We start from the raw sequence: 18,243 nt of genomic DNA on the forward strand, positions 1-18,243 counted from the left end.
TCAGCCGACAGAGTTAACGTTACCCTAGTATAAAAACCTGTGTAATATTAAGTTAATACATATATAAATCACAAAACAACACATTCTCAATCTCAACTGTGAAATGTTATTCTCAATCTCGCCTGTATGAGAAGGTTATCAAATTTCTTTGGGAATTTAAATCTCGGCGGTGATTGCCATGAAGATACGACGACACACAAGCAGACCTTTCCAAGATGGCGGGGGCGCCGACGTGTCTGGAGTTGTCGACTCGAATAGGAAATCTACGTATGCATATCTATGGTTGTGTCTGGTCTGCACCACTAGCTGTCTGTGCAGATTGGCTGTGATAATATAAATCCGATTTGATGTTTTTGAATCTTTTGCTAGTAAAGTGTGTTTTTTCTCAAAGAGAAATTGTTACTAAACCACATGTTATATCTTATCTGAACTCTTTATTAAGTGGAAAAGTGGAAGAAGTCTGGTTATTACCGCAGATCATTGTGAGCTTTGCAAAGTATTTATTTGTTATTTTTATGCTGTACCTGATTTATTCAGATTTTTATATTCTATATACTGGCAATTTTTATTTAGGCCTATTTTTTTTTGTGGTTGTTTTTCTTTTTCTTTTTTCTTTTATTGTTTTGTATTATTATAAGCATAATTGTATATTTTTTTGTATTTGCAATTAAATGTCGATGTTTACTCAGAAACACACGAGAAGCTACTGTAGTATTTTGTAAAATAATTGTTTATTTATACAGTTTTTAATTTGTTTGTCCAGTGACTATTGGTCACAATATTGTGACTGTTAAACTGGCATTTTCTCAGATTTTCTTTCCTTCTTTGTTCAGTGTTGAGTAAGCGTTGACCAAGTTATGAAGGCTATATCAACTAGGTATTTTGGTAGAAATTGTGATTACCATAGAAAATTCAAAACCCATCTGTCAAAAACTATATGGTTATAAATCGAATCATAATGCTTGTAATTTGTGTTTAAATGTGTAATGTCCAAAAACAAACTACAAGTACCACGATGAATTTAAGCATAACCATCATGTGTAATAGTACCTCATGTCCAGTAAGTGTCGGTGTTGTCTCCCGTTTATGTGACTGCGACAACGCGAGAAGAAGAAGAAGTAGTGTCACGTTGCGTCAAAAACATCTAGCTGTAATCCAAAGTAGGTACATTTAATGGAATTGCAGTTTATTACAATTTTATGATATTTCGTTCATGGACATTATGATTTTGCGTATAACTGTTAGCGTTAATATTTGTTACCAACTATAAAGATGCTGTTGACGAAGAACAGAATGAGTTAGGTCATTCATTTAGTTTAAATTAATGTGGTAAATAGAAAACAAACAAACAAGAATGTGTTCGCAGTTGTATTCAAAGTATCTGTTCTACTGTGAGATAGCAAGTCAATATTTTTATAGACAGATATTCATTATTAAACTAGGCTGGATGAGTAAAATTGTATCATTATTTGTCTACAGAATAATAAGTGAGTGAAGATAAAATGGGGCGTTCATCTAAAGACAAGCGAGATATATACTACAGGCTGGCGAAGGAGGAGGGCTGGAGAGCGAGAAGTGCCTTCAAACTCCTGCAACTGGATGAAGAGTTCAACCTTTTTAAAGGCAAGATCTTCTTTTTGCTTCAGTCTGCACTGGATAGTGGATGATGAGCCATAGGCTATGTCTCATAAGCTTGTGAACTGCCTACATAGACAACATCAAAGCATGCTTTTATATTCTAATGACTGTTTATGTCCTGCCTGCAGGTGTTAGTCGTGCCGTGGACCTGTGTGCCGCACCTGGGAGCTGGAGTCAAGTCCTGAGTCGCAAACTCCGGTCAGTTCAATGCAAATGCACAAAATGCACTTTATTTATTGTTCATGATAAAGTGTAAACAACACACTATTCAGTGACATTTTGTTGATTTTGTTGCCACTTCAACTCTTTTCTGTCCTGTTTCAGTGGAAAAGACAAGAGTGAAGAGGTCAAAATTGTGGCAGTTGATCTGCAAGCCATGGCCCCTTTGCCAGGTGTCACACAAATTCAAGGAGACATCACCAAGGTGCAGTAGCAGGACAGTTAAACTTTAATTTTAATAATAACAGCATTCTGGTCTTGGTATGGGCAAGCAATGGACCCTTTTCACATGTCTGGGGTTCTCAGAAGTGGAATTTGTCATAGTTGGGTAAACTTTTATAGTGTAAAATAGAAGCTACAACAAATATAATTTTTGCGTTCAGATTTGCACGAATAGCAAAAGAGAAATTCCGCAACAGTGTTTCTAAAATAGTAAGAAAAATATTTTCTTCTCGGAAACGTACAGGTCACAATATTCCTCATTGAATGGCAGTAGTGTGTTAACTCGTCGCGGTTATGGCAAGGGGCGTGCCATTTCCAAAACGTGCTGAAATGGTTGACCAATCACAACACACTGATCCAGCCGACCAATCAGAGCACATTGCTCTTTTCGGAAGGAGTGGTTTCATAGAGACAGGAGGAACTAAACTGAGCTTTACTGACAGACTGGGAAGAGAGGTGCTGCTGCAACAATGTCAAATGTGTGAATATAAGATGTTTTTGAAAATTCAAGCATCAATACTTTGTAATTCATAATAGGTCCTCTTTAAGCAGTTTTCTGTAATTTAATGGCAAGTCTTAGTCAACAAAGCACGTGTTATAAATGTACATTCAATTTAAAAAAAATGAAAATATAAAAAAAACTTCACAGTCTGTGAAAAGGGTCCATATTATTTTTACCATTAGCTTTTTTTTTTAAGCGAGTCATTATAGCATTTTATTCTATCATGTGTAGCATTAATCTCAATTTTTTTTAAATCTGTGAATATTTGTATTGCTTTTAATAGGTTTTTTTTTTGAGTCAAGGAAAGTAGATATTCCAAAATACCAATTAAATGATTGTGCCACAGATTTCTACAGCTCAGGAGATTATTCGACATTTTGAAGGACAGTCTGCAGACTTGGTTGTGTGTGATGGCGCCCCTGATGGTGAGAAATACACTTTTATTGTATTGAACATATACAGGCCTGCTTTCACAAACAGGGCTTAGATTAAGTCTGGCTTAGTTCAATTAGGATATTTAAGTATATTTTATAAATGTGCCTTAGAAAAAAACCCATTACTGGTGTGCATCGCAAATGGCAGATGCTAATGCAAGCAGATTTAATTTAAAACAGCTCAAACATGTGTTTTAGTCTGTTAAACCGGGGGAGGATGTCCCTCTCTAGCTGTTCTAGACTATTTTCTATTTAGCTTAGTCTTAAATTAAAGGTTTTTCTTCTGTTTCTCTTTATAGTTACAGGACTTCATGATGTAGATGAGTACATTCAGGCACAGCTCTTGTTGGCGGTATGTATTGCTATACTTTGCCTTTATTGTTATTATTTTGGTAACATTTTTCAATAAGGACAATTAGTTAACCTTAAATAATTAACTCACATTATTACATGGCTTGGTTGAATTCTGATGTAGAATGCGGTCTGTTTTTTTTGGTAACAGACCGCTGCTAAGGATAACACCGTTGCCATGAAAAACAGAGTTGCCATGGACACGGTGTTCTTTAGCGGAAGCAATACAATAGTTTTGATATCAATAAACTCCTTTTTAAATCAATATTTTGTGTCAAATTATTGATTTATTTGGTAGGTAGCTATGTAATAAGCGGGATAATGTAGAGCGAGGCGGTTGTTATAGCGAATTCAACCCCTTCAGGGTTCTCTCGCTATACATTATCCCTTACATAACTAACAATGAACAATACAAATTGTTACAGTAATTATTTATCTTTTTAAATATTTGTTTATATAAATACAACTATTCATTGGCCATGTTAGTTCAGGTCCAATAAATAATATTTAACAGATCCAACTTTTTTATATATATACAATTTATTAATAAATGTTGAAATTAACATTTAAATAAGATTAATAAATGCTTTAGAATTATTTTGTATTGTTCATGTTAACTAATGATAACAAATGGATCCTTAGTGTAAAGTGTTAGAGCATCTAACTCTTTATCTTATTTCCGAATAGATAAATTAAATAGTTCTAGTTTTTGCTATGGTAGGCTACTGAAATTGGTACATAAATCTGAAATTTTACTGGTATTGGTAATTACTACTGACATTTTGGTAACATGCAAACACTAATAGTAAATATAATTTTGTTAGATTAAAAAAAAAAAAAAAAGTACTTCTAGACTGATCTTGCTGGACCTCATGTAAGGTTTTCTGTTTTCACAGGCTCTCAATATCACCACACATGTTCTCAAACCAGGTGGCAACTTTGTTGCAAAAGTAAGCTGTCTTATTGTCATGCATTAATTTATATTTACGTTGTCAGTGCAAGATTATGATATCTATAAAATGTTTTATTTCAATCTCACATGTCTTGTTCCTACATAGATCTTCAGGGGAAAAGATGTGACCCTTCTGTACTCCCAGCTCAAGATCTTCTTCAGCTCTGTAACCTGTGCCAAACCACGCAGCAGCCGCAACTCTAGCATAGGTGAGAGTAGAATTTCATGAGGGAATGCAAAACTGTTTTGGCAATATTATACCTTTTCAGACACGAACCGGTGTTGTTTTGTGTTTTCGCCCTTCAGAGGCATTTGTGGTGTGTCAGAATTACTCTCCACCTGAGGGTTATGTGCCCAACATGTCCAACCCTTTACTGGATCACTCTTATGGTAACTTGCTCCAATACTAGTGCTTTCGCAGTATCTTGTGCTCACCTATACATGGCATTTGTGCTAATTTCATCTTGTAAATATATTTGTATGGTATTTGCCCATGTCTTCCTCACAATATAAATGCATTTTTTCCCCCATCCAGATGTCGACTTTAACCAGTTAGAGGGACCAAACCGAATAATAGTTCCTTTCCTTGCTTGTGGAGATCTTAGTGCCTTTGATTCAGACAGAACTTATCCACTTCAGGTGCTGATCAGCTTCTTTCAAATCACAAATGTATGACCATGAATTATATTACTTAGGAGTAGTCTGCTGATATGCATGTTTTGCTTTATTCTCAAACAGCTTGATTCTAGTAAAGAGTATCAGTATTTACCGCCCACCCAGCCTCCGATTCGGCCTCCCTACCAGCAAGCCTGTCAGCTCCGCAAGAATAACCTGTTAGCCAAAGAGGACTCGCCCTCTGGCCCGCTTGATGATGCCCTGTCTGCTTTACATCTCGGCACAAGTCCGGACACCAACTCGGCCACTTCAGGAACCTCAGACTAATGGACATTATTGATTCGTACAGCTTCTGTTTCAATCTTTTTATTGTTTTATCATAATTGACCAACATTTATTTTTTCAGAGTTTTAACCAAAAAAAAAGCTTGTCACTGGAACGTCTTTACAGAGCCCAGCACATGACATGCGGACAAAAATGCATTGTGGCTGTGAGTTAGTTTTCTTGTTTTAGTAAATCGTGGCCACGCTGTGCTTGTGTTTCCTTGTGTTAGTTCAATTATGGCCATGAATTAAGAATTTGTTCCCATGACTTAATTCGTTACCTTGGTTTAGTAAATTGTGGCCACTCTGTACTAATTCGTTCTCTTGTTTTGATTGAACTAAAAACAGGGGAACAAATTATTACAACGTGGCTACGATTTAGTGAAATGAGGGAAAGAAGTATTACCGTATATCATGCTCATGATTTAGTAAAGCGAGGGAATGAATTATATAATGCGCACGATTTACTTAAAACGAGGGAATGCATTAGTAAAATGTACTGATATACAGCATTAGTAAGTTGTGGAAACTATTTATTAATTTGTGCCCACGATATTCATATTTTTCCCCCTGCATGTCATGTGCGGGGCTCCAATACATCTTTGTACTTTATTTATTTACCAAAAAAAGGCCCATAGTTTGAGGTACCAATATGTACCTTTTAGGGGTAGATAAGGTGCAACGTTGTCCCTATTAAGGGTACTGTCCCAGTGACAAGATGTACCCTTAAAAGCAAATATTTTTTATTATCATGTAATTTATCTTTTATGTATTTAATTGTTTCTATTGACTTATATTACTCTCAAAATCCACAAAGATTCTCCCTTGTGAATGTTTCTTTGTACGAGTCGCAGAAACTATCCGATTGAATTTGAAATTTGAGTGAATGTGAATTTTTAACTGCAGTTCTACACTTTAATAAAACACAACTAAATCTAACATAATGCAGAGTTTGTTGTTTTTATTTGTAGATACAGCGTTTCAAATTAAGTTTAAATCAATTCATTCTATTTTTAAGATTGTTTGGCTCTGAAAGCAGTTTCAGATCATTTAAAATAGCCTTTTTTTTATAGTCTCAGATTGACTAATGCAACCTATTTTTAAAAAGTAAAAAAAAAAAAAAAAAACACTTAAGCATGCAAGCGAGAATATCTACCATCTGTTTCCTTTTTATCATTTGCTCAATGGTCCATGGAGTAATACTGGACAGTTTCTTATCTGTAGTATTTGTCACTGTCTCCGTATAGCATAACCATTGTTGTATTTACCGGTACCTGCATTCTGCTTGAGCCTGATGAGGTCTGTTTTAAATTATGCTTTAATATTGTCATATTTAGTTGTAAGTAATTGAAATAAAAGTGGAATTGCTAGATGGTCATAGATAGGGGAAATCAGTCATGCAGAGAACCTTTAGTGTTTGGTGGGGGCGAAGCTGTACGCAAAATTTGCAATCGTGCATCCTGTTCGTATGCTAGATGACATGCTAGATATTATATGAAGACCTGATAGTCTTAACGGGTGGAGCTGTATCAGCTTGAACACATGAAATTATGACCCAGCTGTTAAACTTGTGTATATTCTGTAAGTACATTTGAATTGTATATGTATTGAATATTTGTCTGATTGACATCTGTGTTGCCACACTCTTAACTATCAGTCTTACTGCCAAATTATCAAATATGTGGCAAATCTTGTTCATTAATTGTATCGTTTTTATTTAATTCAAATTAAAGTTTCCATGTTGAAATTATGCATTTTATTATGCAAGGATGATTCAAATTGCATCAACTTTTACAGAAACAGACTGTAGCAAAATTAGAATGCTTCTTTAAAGCAATTGAAAACTTTTTAACTTTTAAGAAACTACATAACAAGGTCACACTCTGAAATGTATGGCACTAACATATTTTTAATATGATTCTTCCAGCATGCCAAAGTAATATGGTCACTTGTATGTATGTTTTCATATTTGTAATATTTATCATTCAACCACCATATACAGATATATCTCTATTGGTCTTGGAGTGATAACTCTGTGGCTGGACTGATCTGACATGCTGTGATTTGGACCATATACCACAGTGCTTTTTCTACGCTGAATCAAGAAACATTGGCCATCGAAATTCCTCTGAGGTTTGCTGTAAGCTCACGGTCAGTGGAGAAGAACTGTGACAGGGAAAAGCTGGCGAAGAGCTCCGAACGACAATTATCAACCACTGTAAAAGCAAACCTGAAGACAAAATGAGTAAATTGCATTTAAACTATTTTTATGCTGCAAAACACTTTTTAAAACTCTTTGTGGACATTTTTAACAATTTAACATGCTTTTCCGTATGTTTCCATCTTTAGCTTTTTTTCACTTTTTTGTTCTGATTCTGGGGACACTGATTCTGCTCTCTTTGCTCGTCTTCATCTTCATCATCATATTCATATGTGTTCTCTACATGACCAAAAAGCAAGGTAAGAAACCACAAACATCATGTTCTATGTTTTATTTCTGGTTATGTGTAGGCTATCTAAAAAATTATTTTTCACCAATTATTTTAGATGCATAGGTGTTTTATATAGCCAACAACCAGACAGTGGGCCAATCAAAAGACCATTTTATTACTGTCCAGTGTCTTCAGTAAAGTTTTTTCTTTTTTTCTTCAGGGTATAGACAAAACCAAAGTGCAAATTCTGGTACTGTTGAAGTGCAGGCAGAGAAAACAGAGGTATGTAATTAATTTCATTGTATTATTTTTGAAAGAAGCATCAAAACAACACTGAAGGAAGTCATAAAAATATAAATATCTGTCAAAATCTGTCAAAAAAATTGATTTTATGGACATCATTTGGTAAAAATACAAATTTGTGATGCTGCATTTCAACAAAAACATATTTTTTTCACAGATAGTAGAGGATGAGGTATTGTATGCCACAGTGAATCATTCAGGTGCTGGTGAAACGTTTGCTCCTGCAGTGAAGTATGAGTCAGGATCTGACTACGCCACAGTGGTCATACACTGAATAACCTGCAACACTGGATGAAAAAGTATTTTTGTGGATATAAATCACCAAAGACTAGAGGACATTAAAAAACAGCATGTGCCGGATTTTGACCAAATTTCCCACAACATGATTTTAGATGTAAGATGTTAAATAAACTTGCATGAAAGAAAATGTTCATTACTAATGTTTAATACAAATCAAGTGAATGAATTAGCAGTGGACTTGACACGTTTGCTACAACTCCACTCTTTCCAGCAGGGAAGCGTATTTTACTTGAAACTCTTCTACCATTTTAAACTAGATTGAATCCCCACAAAAATCATACTGTAGCTAGGTTATAGGATAGGTTAACATAGGATTCCAAAAATATAGTACTTATACCCCTGGTTTCATAGACAAGGCTTAACCCTAGTCCCAGACTAAAATGCATGTTTGAGCTGTAACTGAAAGCAACTTGCACTGACATGTCAGTGCTATTGTTTTGTCTTAAGATGCACCAGTAATGTTGTTTTTCTAAGGCACGTTTATAAAAGCTACTTAAATGCCCTAATTGAACTAAGCTAATCCTGGCTTAATCTAAACCCTGTCTGTGAAACCGGCTATATTTCAGGAAAACAGCCATATTTCACTTCATTTCACATTTAAATGTAAAAAAACAGACAAGCATGCACAAACACATATTATGTTGATGCTATATCAGTTCATTTAAGCCTAAACAATTAAAATGTGTTTGACTTAGTTACAAGTTACAACAAGCGTGAGTTGAAATGTCCTCATCGATCGACTGTCTGACTGTAGTTGTATTAACTGAAACCGTGCAGTGTTGCCGAGAGTCCACTAGATGGCGAGATCTGCCGTTAGCGTTCACTGACGAAATGCAAAGTACTAAATGTGGAAAAAAACAGTATAGGCTATGTGCAGTGGTGAATGCGTTTTGTGAGTATTACTATTAAAACTAAATTATATAAAATAGGCTAAGTTTGTTGTCCGGTAGGCCTGTTATTCATTTTAAACGCCAAAATGTGAAATGAGTGTATTAGAGACACATTTTTTTGCGAGTTTCTTTGTACATTATCACACCTTAATTTACCTTAGAACAGGTTTATATTTTAAATCCTTACGTAGACTCTATAGCAGTAACGTTAGATGTCTTATTGTGAATTTGACTTTAGACTGAACATGAGCATCCAGATTGTGCAGAAAAGAGCGGTTTGTAGACTACAAAGTTCACGCTGCACTTTTCAAACTTTGAACAAATACCTATATGCTTAAAGGTGCACGCAGTATTTATTTTATAGCTACTAAGTTTTACACGTAAAGAAAGTAATATGATTGACCACTCGTAAGAAGATACCAATCATATCAGTGTCCTCGAAAATAGCCTAAGATTTATTTGACATGCAGCAGGTGGCCTCATGGGGGCAGCCATGTTAGCTATACTCGCTTTAATGCAGGTGTGTCCAAACTCGCTCATGAAGGGCCACTGTCCTGCAGAGTTTAGCTCCAACTTGCCTTAACACACCTGCCTGGAAGTTTCTAGAATGCTTAGTAAGACCTTGAGTTGGTTCAGGTGTGTTTAGTTGGGGGAGCTGAACTCTGCAGGACAGTGACCCTCCAGGAGAAGGATTGGACACCCCTGCTTTAGTGGAATAAACCTTGCAAATAGAATATCTCTACAGTGTAGTTGATAACTGAAATATTTTGCTTTTGTGAGAAATTACATTCTCAGGTGTCTGTATAAGTCAAAAATCAAAATACAACTTCTAAATTGTCCAGCGCAACAGAAACCCATGAGGTGTATAACCCCTTAAGAAAGCTATCGGTTTGGTTTACAATTCATCAGTGTGAGCTGCGCTTTAAAATCTGCCAACTTTGCTAATGCACACATTTCTGGTTGTAGTTGTTTATGAGCCAATTATCTGAGCTGTAGGCTAAATGCCATGTCACTAATCACTCCTAATCCAGAGGGAAAATATGACAACACTGATTGGTTCATTTTATATGAAGACCAAATTGTGCTTTTTAAAGCACCAGAACTTACAATATATATATTCTATTAGACTAGCCTATATATTTAGGACTAATATGTTGATTTGCATGTTGTTTCAACTCAAAAGTGTGTCTTTAATCATCTAAAATTAACCTAATTAGCTTTATATGTGATAGGCCTACCATTTGTATATACACCCTTGGTAATTTTTTACCATAATGCAAACAATTAATTAGACTGTCACTGTAGTCACAAAATGTTCCCCCTTCCCGAAGGAAATCAGTGGATCATATTGATTAGAGGAATGGAAATCAAGCAGATGAAGGATAATGTACAGCCTTGTGTCATGACAAGCATAAATAAATATGACTGATCCGTCTGAGGTCACATGACTCAGCCATCATTCTCAAAGGCAAACGCTTGCGCCTGCATTTTACCTCAGATGGGCTCTGAATTGTAATGCACTGGCTCCTTTTTACATAACTGTTATTCCGCAATCCTACATTTTGTACAGTATTGTAACATAAACAGGAATAAATAGCACACTGTATCCCACTTGTTCACTAGTAACATGCGATCATTTGTCATTACTGTATGAATTAAAATACACAAGAGAAGAACAACATGTGAGCTCTGGGAGGCATCCAGATTATTCCAAGGTATTCCCTGACATAGGCTAAAGCGACTGGTATGTACCTCAGTGCAATAAACAAGTGACTGTTCAGCCTATCGTTCTCTTTCTTTGTCATATACGCACCCTCACATTGTCTTTCTCTCATACTATGCAGATGTAAATGGAGCGAGTTACTGCATAAACAACAATGCATGAACCCATTCTCATGGAAAACCACAGTCTGATGAGAGAGAGAGAGACCGTATGCAGTTTTTATGAGGTAAGCTGTTATAGCTCAAAGCCATTTTCATTCTTAGCAATCAGAGGGGAACCTGCCTTCGACTAGAACCAGAAAATGAATCTAACTTAATGCTGTAGTAGGTGGTGCGAGAGGCGAATATACAGTTAATGATCAAACAAAGATGTGTTTCTCCTTTCAGTCTGTGTGGAAAGAAATAATTAATATGTGAACTTGTGCACTGATTTTTTTTCCTCTACATGCTGCATATCTGAACAAAGAAGACAACAATACCAACAGACGTGCGGTAAACAGTTGGCAGTATCATGGCTGAGAAAAATGGGAGACTGTGAGTGAGAAAGAGAAACGGAGGGAGAAAAATCGAGCTGCTGCAGTATCCCTACACTGTTGAGCCTTGGACTGCGTGACTGACTGGTGTGTGGCGAGAGAGAGAGAGAGAGAGAGAGAGAGAGAGAGAGAGAAGAAGGGAGGGGGGATGGGAAGGATCTGGCTTGGATGAGGAGCAAGCAGTCAGGCAAGCAGCAGCATCATCTCTTTTGTAGCGTGCTGCTGAGGGAACTGGCCGCCCAGAGCCGTGTAGGGCGCTTACTCCTCGCAGGCGCGCACAGCGCCACCGCCTCTCCCGCACTGGCCGCCGCAGGGACAGCCTCCTTCACAGGCGTAGCACCGCTTGTTGCAGCGGCACCATGGCGCAAGCCGCTAAGCAGCTCCGCAAGAACAAGGACCTACAGGAGCTCGCAGCCCAAGAGCTGCGAGAGAAGGAGGAGGAGAAGAACAAGAAGAGGAACCGATCGAGAGACCGAAGGCGCAAGGTAAAAAAAACCCCATCCTGCTTGCTCCTTCCTTTTTTTTCCTTAGTGAAGGGAATATGCACACACCTTCACACATATCACTGACTCATTGTGTTAACCAGTCAGCTAGAACTGGTCGTTCACAGATTATGTTTAAGGAAGATGCTCGTCTGGTGGGGTGGACGAGGGGGGGGGGTCATGACTGAGATGATTGGTTAAGTAGCCCCTCGGTCCTCAGGGAACATCCTGTTTGATCGATTTAGAACGTCGTTTTTGAAATGATGCTGCATCAAAGCAGACCTGATTGCTTTATTTATTCAGATGCCGCTCCATTGTTGCTCGCGCTCCCTCCATCTGTCATCAGCGTATTACACCACCTAGTGAATGCACATATCGATGCCGTAAGCGTGAACTTTGGCAGAACGTGAGCGTAATGTCTGCACCTGCCTCTGCCGCCCATTCTCATTATAGTTTGTATGAGGGAGCTGAAGTGCATTATGGGAGCTCTGCTGCTTTGAGCCCTCTGGCTGCCTACTTACTTACCTTACCTTCCACAAATGTGCATGCGATGATGTATGGTGGCATGCATGCAGATTTTGGGTTTACACGAGAGCAGAGGTACACGTGACCGAAGATCAGCAGAGACCGGGGTGATGACTCCACTCCCGTCTGCTCACCAAGGCTCATAAAACCTGTCAGCTTAGCATTTATCAGCGTGCTCGCGTAACTACGCGATCGGGCAGAGATATGTGGCCGGCGGTGGTAGAATGTCAGCGTAGCGCCAATTAACAGAACCGAGATGCTGAGGCGCAAGCAGTGACACTGAGAGTCTAAAGATCACTCTGAGGGCTGTCCTTGAGGGTTGGCTGTTTAATCTTCAGTGGGACGTCTGATGAAGCATTTGTCAAGGCTGTCAGTGACCTCTTGAGATTACAAGGGGTCTGGGAAATTGAAGTCGGGACGTGTTTGATGATACTGTTGCTTTTTTGATTTGATTGAAATAGCGTTGTGTTTAATAAGCAGTTTAGAACTCACTCTTGAGTATTTTATTCTTATGCAAGCCTTGAACTTCTTTCATAATCATGCATTTAGACATAATTGCGTTTTTGTAGGGGTGATTTAAATCAAAAACTCAAAATGCAGATGTTAGCCTAATATTTGTTTGCTAGGGCTTAATATCGTGTGACTTTACAGTAAAGCTAATGCGTGATGCAAATGTTTGTATGAGCTTTTTTGAAAACTGTGCAGCTGCCGGCATAAACCAATGCACATGTGTGCAACTGTTGGCACGCAGACGGGTAAACAATTGGCACACATGCAAAAACAGAGAGAGGAATATTATGATTAGATTTTTGCGGTTTATTTTAAGAAATGTTCAGAATTCTATTATTAAAATAATATAGGAAGAACTAAATAAAACATTACAAGATGCGAGTCAAGCTTTAAGAATAGAATTATACTCTTTCTTGCTATTCAAATTGTGATATCTTCTAACAATTTAGCGATTTAGCGGAAGTAGCGACAGTTCTTTTCTTCCGTATTGAGATAAACATCTGAGTGTAACAGATTATTTAAAAAGAAAAAATAAACTTTGGGACCTGGGTTCACCCAAAATGTTTAATTCTATCAGCATTTACAAGTTGTTCAAAACCTGTATGAATTTATCTCTTCTGCTGAACACAAAATAATATTTTGAAGAATATGGGTATCCTAACAGTTGCTGGACCCTATTGACTTCCATAGTAGTCAAGTCAGTAGGGACCACAAACTGTTTGGTTGCTGACATTCTTCAAAATATCTTCTTTTGTGTTCAGCAGAAGAAAGAAACTCATACAGGTTTGGAACAACTTGAAGGCGAGTAAATGATGACAGAATTTTCATTTTTGGGTGAACTGTCCCGTTAAGTGAACTAAATGGTTGCAACATATATCATTACAAAGAAGTTTGTTGTTTTCACTGGAAGTTTGAGTTAAGACATTTTGATTAAACATTACGAGATTAAATGTAAGAAGAAAGAGAAAAAAATTAAACGTATACTGTACATACCGGATGAATTTATTCATAATAAAATGTATAAAATGCATTTACAAAGTAGATTGGTTTGCTTGTTCACCCTCTAGAAGGGTGGCGCAGTGATTGCTATTAAAAAAGGCACTTCATGAATCGTGTCACAAGGATTGCAAACCCCTGCTCTATTTGGTGTCATTGTGCTCCTGAAAACTGACACAGTTTCGCTGAGGCCTAAAAGTGTTTTGGACGGCTCGTGGCCTTGTGAGATTTCAGCTGTTGGTGGACAAACAGTTGTGTTGTGATTTTTACACCTCCCTGAGGTGGAGGTCCGGAGAAAAATATTGTCAAGCGCCCACAGTGTGATACGCAGAGAAACTGGCTGTGTTTCGAATGGAATATCAGCGCTTACTGCATACTGCACAGTATACTGCATACTGCATAACAATAATAATTAATAAAAACTCAAACTGTATTCTGCAACATTAAACATATGCTATATTTTTGACACATTACCTTATTACGTGCATGTTTAATGTGGCGAGAGGCGTCCATTTATTCTTATATTTAGATTTTATGTTACATTTTAATTTTAACTTGCTGTTTATTCATCACACTGGGAATGTACTGTAAGGTTAAGTTAAGTGTGGGATATAATATCCAGCTCAGTGTCTGTATACTACACATTTTAGCATAGATCATGACTCATGTTGGTATACCGTGCATACATTTTGTTTTCTGTACACAGTATGCATACTGCAGAAAGTTAACAGTAGTACAGTGGTATGCTACTCTTAACATATCTTTTGATAAAGGCAGAAACAGATGGATCAAAGGCCTTATATTGGTTCTTTAACTCTTAATGGTCTATAGTGCATAATTTAGTAGCTGCATTGGTGCTTTGTATCCTTTTTACTTATAAAAGATGGTATCTGAAGTAGAGCTGGTGTTAACAACATAGCAGTGCATTTATGTCTCTTAGCTGATCTTGCTTTGTGTATAAGATCTTACGTATCACATTCATATGTCTTACACACGGCCTGGCCCAGATTCCCATACAACAGCATTTTGTCTTGTTACCTAATAGGAAAAGGCAGGAGAAGGTGAAGTCACACGTATCAGTGAGTACCTTCAGTCACAGGCTATATTTATTCCGTGCCTGAGTCCCTACCAATCTGTCCGTGATCCTGCCAACTTGAAGGGATGCGTTGCCCAGGATTCTGGAAGGTTCAGTTGTGATATATGGGGAGATGCTTTTGTAATGCCACGTTTATACCACTAGAGGCAGCAGACTGGGAGAGAGAGGTAAAATATAGCAGCTTGATGTCAGAGATCAGGGTTAGCCCAAGTGCATTATAATTAAGTACCTTCTGTGGACGTAATATGATATGACCACATTTACCATTAAAGCCACACTGCTTATCTTTAATATCTCTATTGCTGATAAAGACTTAAATGTCTCTGGATGCCTACCTAGACAAAAAAATTAAATACCATGACTAACACCCATATACCTGTGTGTAATTGAATATTACCGGACGGTTCTTTTTTAGAAGTCAGGACCGAGAAATCCGATTGATTTGGACTTCAAAAATCAAATTTCTTTGTCCTTGCTACATTTTCTCTTTAGCTGTATTAGAATGTTAATGACTGTTAGGAAATTTTTACTATTACTATAGAGAAATAATATGTCACAAATATGTCTCTGTTCCATGATTTCAAACCCAGAAATATATATATTTTTATCATTCTCTTTCATCAAGATATCAGTAATGTGCAGTGTTAACATGGAGGGAAACATATTGTAGTGTTTCACAACCCTTTAAAAGTTATAATACACTGGAAATTCAATATTTAAAAGACCTATGATGCTCTATAGAAAATATGTTCATTTGTATTCTCAAATGATTTGGTACAGTCAAGGCACTCAAATAGTTATTTGTCCTTGATGCTTCTAAAAAAATATTTTCTTTGCTGCAGGCATAATTGCTTTGAAATAGATCTCCTAAAAATTAAATATTAAAGCTAAAGCTGAATCATTTTTGTCCTGACTTAAAATGGCTGTCTTTCCCATTTTTTTCCATCTGAAGTGCAAAACTGTTCGATAATTAGGACTGCTAGATTGTTTTTATTAATTTTTTGTTCGTTGAATAATGAACTTTGAGACTAGATTTTTGTCTCACAATTACAATACCAGTAAGTGTCTCCCATAAATGTAAATGCACAAAGTTTGATAAGATTGACTTAAAATCTCTGATTTTGTCAGCATCATTTGCATATAGTTTTTGATTGAATCTACTGTATATTAATTATTGTAGGGACTGCAGTTAATTTCTTGGCTTTGCAGGTTTTGTGGAAGTAGGCTAAGTGTAGTATTTAACAATTAAAATTCGACTCAAGCGTGCTTAGATGCAGAGGGATAGTGAGAAGTGTTGTGATACAGCAATGGTTTGTTATGTTAATCTGACACTGCTTTGTATAATTAGATGAAGGAACATTTTTCGCCTTTGATATTTAAACATTTCCGGTTGTTAAAGATTGGCATAATATGTTCATACCCGTCTCCTTTTACTACATTCGTAAGTATGTAGCAAGATATACAATTACTGTATTTATGAGGGAGGGGGTTTCTCTCTGTATTCTTTGGGCCATCCACTTCCTCCAAATTAACCAATCATTTTTAAAAACTGATACTGAATCAAAACATAAAAGAAAATAGTGCTGAACAAAAATAAATAGTATTGACTGAACCATAAAAATGCATTGTACTTTTAAATCAAATATATTAACTTAATGAATAATTAAAGGTAAGAAAAGATATCCAAACTGAAACAAAAAGTAACACTCCAAAGAACAAATAAAAATAGATACATCCAAAATGTATTTAAAATCACTTAACACTTAAAAAACACTTAAAATAACACAACAAAATTTGAAACAGGTGACATTTAACAGGTCCTGTTATGCAATAGATAAAAAGTATATAACATAAGCACCACCATAACAAGAATAGCCATTCACAGTGAGAGATTTACAAGATTATTTACAAGCCATTACTTTTACAATTAATTGGAACAAGAAGTTAATTGCAATCTCAGGAAGTTAAAAAAGTTCATTACAATCAATGAATAATAGACAATACATCTGTTATTTATTTACATCGTGTCTACACTCAGAATCAGCATTGAACAAAAACTCCAGCATTTTGAGCGGATAGTGGATTATGTGTAACCTTAAACATTTCTGATTGGCCATTGCGTTCCAAAGATCAACAGACATGTCTGTGATTGGCTACATTGCTCAACGCTGCAAAAACACATTGCAAATAGAAACCTTTGAGTCTCTTCAGAGCGCAAATGCGCACTGGAGCTTTTGACAAATCTGTTTTGCCAATATGATATTATTATAGTATCAACTGAGGGTGCTTAGCACCCTCGTAGAACTGAGCCTGACTAGGACCATGCGTTGAATTGTACTATGTATATATATATATATAGCTTTTCTTGCTCTCTTTTAGAGAACATTATGATTATTAGGCTACCTATAGTCAAAATAACAAAATATGTATCACAGTGCATGAGGATACATTTTATTTTTTTAAATGAAATGAGATGCGTTCCAGATTTATTTATACGTTTCTCTCGGTTGCATGAACATATTTATTGGCGTTCGATATATCATTCGACCTCTATTTGATACTACATCATGCTGACCCTCACAATATAGTACAAGGGGCAGCTTGTTTCCTTTTTTCGAAGCACTGCCTCTTACATAGACATTGCAGATTCAGTTTGATGAGATGCATGAGTAAGTTTTCCTTTTTAAACCTTTGACCGTTTAGAAGGATGGTTTATATCTGTGTTTGACATTTTTTCTGACCCCAGCATCAAGCAGTAGGCACATGCCAAACTAATATGAATTACATGGCCACCATTTCAACTGTTAAACACAAGAACCAATTATATTTCCTCAGTGATTTTATATTCACTTCACTGCATGAAATCTCATTCAGTTCAAACTTCTTCCTTGCTTTTAGGGTGCTCTTTCTATTGCATGCATGCTCTTAATTCTTGAGTGATATGTCCCTGAGCTTGCTGGTCCCAGTTCCAGTCATAATGCGCAGAAATATTGACATTCCTTGCACATGTCAGAGCAGCATCCATTAGACTCAAAGTGCTTTGTCTCACACACAAGGAGCCCATAAGCTATGATTACACAACCCTGATTAAATTGACACACGTTCTGGATATATGCAATGGCCGCTATATAATGCTATAAAATGCTCCTCACATATTGTCCCTTATGGATGACATGGATGAAATAGCTTACCAATAAT

At 36.7% G+C, this 18,243-nt stretch overlaps 3 protein-coding genes and 1 long non-coding RNA gene across 7 annotated transcripts in view; all 4 read left to right on the forward strand.

The window, feature by feature from the left end:
* Positions 1-301: 301 nt before the first annotated feature.
* Positions 302-5,334, forward strand: ftsj1 (FtsJ RNA 2'-O-methyltransferase 1). 3 transcript variants are annotated; one of them, XM_079586667.1, is made up of 12 exons: positions 302-482; positions 1,048-1,160; positions 1,480-1,623; positions 1,767-1,836; positions 1,963-2,062; positions 2,928-3,006; positions 3,315-3,367; positions 4,263-4,316; positions 4,425-4,527; positions 4,625-4,708; positions 4,854-4,957; positions 5,057-5,334. In XM_079586667.1, the coding sequence occupies exons 3-12, from the start codon at positions 1,503-1,505 to the stop codon at positions 5,258-5,260; spliced, it is 972 nt and encodes a 323-aa protein (XP_079442793.1). In that variant the 5' UTR covers positions 302-482; positions 1,048-1,160; positions 1,480-1,502; the 3' UTR covers positions 5,261-5,334. The 3 variants fall into 3 exon arrangements, with proteins under 3 accessions (XP_079442793.1, XP_079442794.1, XP_079442795.1); XM_079586668.1 differs by having other exon boundaries at positions 304-482; positions 1,111-1,160; XM_079586669.1 differs by lacking the exon at positions 302-482 and having other exon boundaries at positions 1,158-1,297.
* Positions 5,335-6,748: 1,414 nt separating this feature from the next.
* LOC306984914 (uncharacterized protein) lies at positions 6,749-8,410 on the forward strand. Of its 2 annotated transcripts, none has more exons than XM_079586671.1 (5): positions 6,749-6,837; positions 7,339-7,501; positions 7,606-7,716; positions 7,909-7,970; positions 8,149-8,410. In XM_079586671.1, exons 2-5 carry the CDS (start codon positions 7,498-7,500, stop codon positions 8,263-8,265), a joined length of 294 nt encoding a protein of 97 aa, XP_079442797.1. In that variant the 5' UTR covers positions 6,749-6,837; positions 7,339-7,497; the 3' UTR covers positions 8,266-8,410. The 2 variants fall into 2 exon arrangements, with proteins under 2 accessions (XP_079442797.1, XP_079442796.1); XM_079586670.1 differs by having other exon boundaries at positions 6,761-6,837; positions 7,259-7,501.
* Positions 8,411-9,110: 700 nt separating this feature from the next.
* On the forward strand, positions 9,111-11,529 carry LOC306984975. Its single transcript, XR_013794710.1, has 4 exons — positions 9,111-9,183; positions 10,851-10,925; positions 11,026-11,130; positions 11,370-11,529. It is a non-coding gene; the product is annotated as an uncharacterized lncRNA (long non-coding RNA).
* A 70-nt stretch (positions 11,530-11,599) lies between these two features.
* ank1b (ankyrin 1, erythrocytic b) overlaps positions 11,600-18,243 on the forward strand; it is a 60,833-nt gene continuing 54,189 nt past the window's right edge. The window contains exon 1 of the mRNA XM_079586006.1: positions 11,600-11,921. Within this exon, the coding sequence (XP_079442132.1) occupies positions 11,796-11,921 (126 nt within the window). The 5' untranslated portion in view covers positions 11,600-11,795. The remainder of the gene's footprint in view (positions 11,922-18,243) is intronic.

Source organism: Phoxinus phoxinus (assembly GCF_949152265.1).
Source record: "Phoxinus phoxinus genome assembly, chromosome: 17".
NCBI lineage: Eukaryota > Metazoa > Chordata > Actinopteri > Cypriniformes > Leuciscidae > Phoxinus > Phoxinus phoxinus.

What these genes read in the sequence shown, in the direction of transcription:
- LOC306984914 (XM_079586671.1), top strand. An exon ending in CTACATGACCAAAAAGCAAG is followed by an intron (nt 7,717 to 7,908) that starts GTAAGAAACCAC and finishes TTTTTTCTTCAG; the next exon opens with GGTATAGACAAAACCAAAGT. An exon ending in TGCAGGCAGAGAAAACAGAG is followed by an intron (nt 7,971 to 8,148) that starts GTATGTAATTAA and finishes TTTTTTTCACAG; the next exon opens with ATAGTAGAGGATGAGGTATT.
- ftsj1 (XM_079586667.1), top strand. Translation starts at nt 1,503, where the DNA reads ATGGGGCGTTCATCTAAAGACAAGCGAGATATATACTACAGGCTGGCG. An exon ending in GTCCTGAGTCGCAAACTCCG is followed by an intron (nt 1,837 to 1,962) that starts GTCAGTTCAATG and finishes GTCCTGTTTCAG; the next exon opens with TGGAAAAGACAAGAGTGAAG. An exon ending in CAGCCGCAACTCTAGCATAG is followed by an intron (nt 4,528 to 4,624) that starts GTGAGAGTAGAA and finishes TTCGCCCTTCAG; the next exon opens with AGGCATTTGTGGTGTGTCAG.